Source organism: Wasmannia auropunctata, unplaced genomic scaffold (assembly GCF_000956235.1).
Source record: "Wasmannia auropunctata unplaced genomic scaffold, wasmannia.A_1.0 LD334538.1, whole genome shotgun sequence".
Lineage (NCBI taxonomy): Eukaryota > Metazoa > Arthropoda > Insecta > Hymenoptera > Formicidae > Wasmannia > Wasmannia auropunctata.
This window is the reverse complement of record NW_012028352.1, coordinates 774,308-780,122: the sequence shown is the minus strand read 5'-3', so window position 1 is coordinate 780,122 and position 5,815 is coordinate 774,308. Positions and strand designations below refer to the sequence as shown.

The 5,815-nt window shown below is 37.4% G+C and overlaps 1 protein-coding gene across 1 annotated transcript; it reads right to left on the bottom strand.

Moving 5' to 3' along the window:
• Positions 1-3,372, bottom strand: LOC105458395 (ATP-binding cassette sub-family G member 1). Its single transcript, XM_011703667.1, has one exon. The coding sequence runs from the start codon at positions 2,812-2,814 to the stop codon at positions 1,009-1,011; it is 1,806 nt and encodes a 601-aa protein (XP_011701969.1). The 5' UTR covers positions 2,815-3,372; the 3' UTR covers positions 1-1,008.
• Positions 3,373-5,815: the final 2,443 nt, after the last annotated feature.

Genomic DNA, 5,815 nt, shown 5'->3' with positions numbered 1-5,815 from the left:
TACGTACTTATGTGCTTTATTTATGCATATTCTTGAGTAAATATTTATTTCAACAACTTGTAATATCGCGCATATAAATTTATTTGCATACTACTCATAATCAGAGAAGCAAATTGAAAGGAAACTTTATAAGTGCAGTTCGCGGAAACCGTTTTTGCATAATGTATGATATATACCTATGTAGCTGTGCACAAGAAATATTGGAGAGGTAGTATGTTTAAAAAATTAGCTAGAGGTCCTATTGAATACTTTCATGAGCTGCAGTCATTCAGGCACCGTTAATAAATTTGATCTAAAAAAAACATGGAAATTCCGGAAAAAAAATCATGATTATTAGTATAAAGTTCAAGGAGGATTACAAATCAGTAAAATGCATTCGAATTTTTTCATCTATTTAATTACATTAGCGTGAAATACTCATGATGATACGTCCATTATCGTCTCCAGCACGTGCCTCATCGAGCACGAGCGTGAAAGTATCGTCGCGCACTTGGCGTCCACAATGTCATAGTTCACTTTCTACAACCGTCCTCCGTATCTTACCCGCTAGTTTGCATCAAATCGAGTTAGAAAAACCAACTCAATTATAAACGTTACTTTTACTTCCTGCTGCACATAAGTTGTGTAAGCATTTCTTTCATTGCAACCGACGTCCCGGTTCTATTTAGAAACTATCACTATCTTTTACCTTTAAGATTCAGTGAAAAGATCTCGCTACGAGGAGATGAGTATACTATATTTAGGCATTATTACTACCTTTTTACCTCTAAATCTTGACGGAAAAATTTTATTACGAAGCGATATATTGTCACAGCCACACTGACATTACGCAAATTTCTCCTGACATATTTCGCGAATACACCTTACGGAACATACTTATGTCTACGTGCTTCTCTGGTCATCTTCGGTACGAAAGCAGTACGTTGCTTGTGGAAGCCGGAAGATCTTGGCGGATGCTTAAATAGAATAGAACAATAATGCCCGCTTCACCAACAACGCACGGGATTATCACACTTTTGAAAGTCTCCTTTTTAACGACACATAAACGACGGTCCGAACGACCACGAACCAGACGAACAGGATGACGGCGTCGATCCAGAATATGGATTTGTGCATACGCAGCTCTTCTAGTATCAACGACGGTGTTCGTAAATGACAATAGTCGATGTTACTCGGACAAGATATTGCCTTTCGTTGAAAGCCATAAATCGCCAGTATCATTCCGTCGAGACTATATTTGTAGTAGTTCATAAAGCTAATGTAATAACAGATCTTCGGCATGTGATTAAAGAATATCAGAAAGCCGGCTAGCGTCAGCATCACGCAACAGATAACAGAGCCGAAGAAGGTGCCATTAACGGGATTGAAAAATGTCCCTAGACCCAAGCCTACGCTCTCCGAGATGAAACACGTTAGGGATATGATGAGTACAAACATGAGGAACCGGAGCCATTCCATAGGTTGCTTAGTTAGAACGTAAGAGGTGCCCGAGTAAACAAAAGCGGAAAATATGGTCAACGGTAAAGCAATTACCAGCGTGGCTATGTAGTAAGTCCTCAGCTGATACCAATTGTTGAAGCGCTCCTTCTTCAGAATGTTCAGCTCCAATGGGAATTTCAACACAGCTGGCATCATGCTGGTGTAGATGAAGTATACCCCGGTTATAAACAAGAAACCAAGGTTGCTGATGCTTTTGCTGGCATCCTCGCCGGAATGCTCGAACAGCAAACCCAACAGGATTGCCACGAGGAAGTGCAAGATTATCTTGATGTGACTCACCGTCCAATCTCGATACACTATCAGGGCGCCACGATATAGCAATATCTTGAATTTCGTCAGTTCCGAGGGTGGGTCCATCATCAACTTTGTTTTCTCGTCGTAGAACGACGCTTCTCTCATGAGGCGTACCTTCAAGGGCGTCTCCTCTCTCTGGCAATATTTCTTGGCCGCCGCGATTAGTTGATTGTTGTAATCCCCGTACTCTCGGTTGGCCACCTCCAAAATGTAGTCCGCGGGATTGTGATACTGGGGACACTGAAAACCCTGCTGTTTGAAATAGCTCACCGTGTTGTCGGGCCTGCCGGCGTATAAGCATTGACCGTCGGCCACCAAGTAAATATAGTCGAACAATTGGTAGATCGCTGCGCTGGGCTGATGTATGGTGCAGATCACCGTTCGGCCACTCCTCGCCAGAGTTTGTAACACGGAGATGCATTGCAGGGACGACGACGAGTCCAGGCCGGTAGTCGGTTCATCTAAGAACAGTATCGGCGGATTGTCAATCAGTTCCAGAGCGATGCTCAGCCTCTTCTTCTGTCCCCCGCTGAGCCGGTCGACTTTTGTGTCTTTCACTGTCGATAGCTTCAACATGTCCAGGATGTTGTCGATCAGTAGCTGCCTGAATATTTTCGTCGCACAGTTGGCGATCTTCAAATAGCTTACTAACATCATGCTCTCTTGTACGGTGAACAGGCCGTACAAGTTGTCCGTCTGCTGGATGTAGCACGACTGTTTCTTGTACCTGTTCCAATTCTGGCTACCCTCGCCGCTGATGTACTCGATCGTGCCCGTCAATCTTCCCTGTTGAAACCCGGTCAAAATGTTCAGCAGCGTGGACTTCCCGGCACCGGACGGTCCCATAATAGCCGTCAGCTCCGCGGCCTTGAAGACTCCGTTCAGGCCCTTCAGGATTTGCTTCTTGGTTTTGCGATATCCAACTTGAACCTCATACAACAGATCCTTGAATTTAATGTCGGCCATCCGCGTCCGCGACATACGCAGCGCGTTCGTTGCACGTCTTTTCGTCGATGACATGACTTACTAGATTTGATTGACCTACTGAGAGTATCTTTCGCCACTGTCTATCTGCCGCACTTTCCGTTTATCTCTTCACCCGCGATTATCAGTTTATCGAGAACAAAAAATCTGTTTGACTACTACGTAGGTGGGGCGAATTATATGTGACTAATGCACAGTGTGTGCGCGAAGATTCATCTGCGGCTTCTTGTTATTGTAGTTGCGTGTTGGAAGAAATATTACACGCAGCTAATATTAAACGAATCTTATTCTCGAGAAAATCTTATCTTCAATCCTTAGTTAACGATCAATGTATATTAATACGCACACAATGGTATAACTTAGTTATAATTCCCTTCAATTATTTTCGCTTTTTAGACGTAAGGTATTTCGCGATTTAAAACAGTTGAGACCGTGTATAATATATTCTCATATCATATATTGCTTTCTTCGCGCGATCGCGATTCTTTTCAACCTACATTTGGATTCCGTACGTTTTCTTATATCATCTTCGTTCCCGGAGGCTACTTGTTCGAAACAAAGACTTCTATTCTTCAGACGTATATATATATATATATATATATAATATTTCTTCAGCAATTTCCGTCACCGCTAACGTTTGTATTCAATTAAATGTTTTCTTGTTCCAATTTCCTCTTACGTGAATCACTTTGTCAATTCTTTCGTTCACCTGCAACATAATCATTGTATTACTATATTTACGTTTCGGTTTGCATTGCGAAAAACGAGTTTCCGCGCGACACGATATTTAGATGGTACTCGATGATGCAGCAAGAACTGGTTAAGTGCGTCGTTACCGCGCGACTAATTTATTAAATAGGAATAGATATAGCCGGCACGAACCGGTAATTGCACAAATGTCGATTATTGCGTAAACAGACATTACTTGTTTCTGGATTGAAAAGCATCTGAGTTGAGATCGGCATTTACCAAAACGCGAATCTCACGAATAGCTACATTTGCCGGGTATTAACTTATTTTTCTTCTAGTTAAATTTATCTAGAATCAAGCTTTATCTCGTTAAATTAATCATCTATTAGCGTCATTATAATTATATAAGTTGCTAATTTAGATGGTACTCGTGAGGAGTCATAGTTTGTGTTGTATAATTAACTTTCAGTTGTTTCAAGTTGAAAAAAGACAATAACGGAAGCGATGGAATTAATGTAACGTCATACACGGTGCTTATCGAACAATTACCTCTAATTTGCCGCGTTAGTTGAAATTAATCGCACTGAGAACTGATAGTCATAGTTACAAATTAAATTGGAAATAATTTTACAAACGAATTTATATTTTTTTTTCTGTATTCAATTTAAATTTATCATATTTGTACACATATACTCACACACATTATAAAGATTATAAAAGAGATAAGAAAATGGTTTAAATAGGTCAATACTTGTAGGTATCTATTCATATGATTTCATAGTGCTGCAAATTAGTTTTTTTTTTACTCGTGTAACTTCTGGCGTATATTGACATTAGTCTATTTTGAGAAACATTTTGCACGAAAAAGGTACAAGGTTCTCAATAGTTAACTGTTACACACGTATTATGGACATGTTATGACAACACATTACTATGTTAAATCACACGTTAGCAACTGTTAAGTAATTAGTTGAAATATCTTCCGAAAATTATTGATGAATTATTTATTGAGGTTCTTTAAAAACATGCAACATCTCTGATATTACGAATATAAACATGTTTGTGCGCGAATAAATCGGTATAATTTCTTACGTCAACTTGACGAGTAACGAAAAGAATGACTAGTATAATATGATGGTAGATATGCTCTATAGTACTACAATTTTTGCTAATAATTTCATAATTTAAATTTTTTCCATTGCGTAATATGATGATCGCATGTGCATATTGTTATGTCGATCACTATTGCAACGTTATTATTTATATTTCATAAAATGTGACGTGTAGATGATACGTAAATATGACTCTGCATTCTTAATCTTGACTTCCTGCGAACTTCTATCGTTTGCAATATTACACGTGTGATTTTTTATATATTTAATTTACAGCAACAAGATATCAATTATCTTCTTTTTTGCACACATGAATTTATTATCTTTCTTTGCTTTCAGTTCTTAAATTATAAGTTACCGCGCATTGACGCTATTTACATTTCTCAAGAGAGATTATATGGTCGATTATGTAGTCGACAGTAATTTGCATTTTTGTGCTATATAACTACGCAGTGCATTATGCTTCTTATGTAACATTAATAAACTATAATTTGTAGTTGGTAAGGAAGCCCTCGTTAGAGTCGGGCTATCGCTTGCTTTATATTAGATTTTGCGATATCTATGAAGGACAAAAGAAAATGTTTTATCGTTAAAAAAAAATGTAAATGATACATGTGTATTAACGCATTAAGAAAAAAAAGTTGAAATGTGGACGAAATTGAAATAACATGAAATAAAATATAATTTATATAAGTTAGATAATATAAAAGACATGGCATTGCAAAATTTTATGAAGAAAAAAGATATCTTCACACTTAGCTTTTAACTTTATACTCAGTTTTTAAATATATTTTTAAATGCAAACTAGATTCTCTCGATGAATCATTTTATTAAATTTCGAGCAATTGTAAATATATTTCTTTGGATTGTTTAATTTCGACAGTCATAAATATTAATGAAGAATATTTCAAGATTTTAAGTGCAACCTTTTTTTGCCTCTTTTATATTTATACTGTCCATAAATATTAGCATTATCACGTTAATTATTACGTACTATTAGCAGTTTGTTTTGTCGGAGATATTCATGTTAATTTTTTTTCGATAGGTTGTCGATAGGTTCAATATTAGCAAGGAACATCCGGAACTAGTTTCATAATTCTTGAAATTATTGTTAGATGAAAAAAGCGCGTGTTTTTTTATGTGTAACTTTTATTTAAAAAGCAGCCCGTTGAAATTAACGCGGTATATTTAATTTACGCGTTTCTCGAACGTTTGTATTAATTAACATGTTGCCA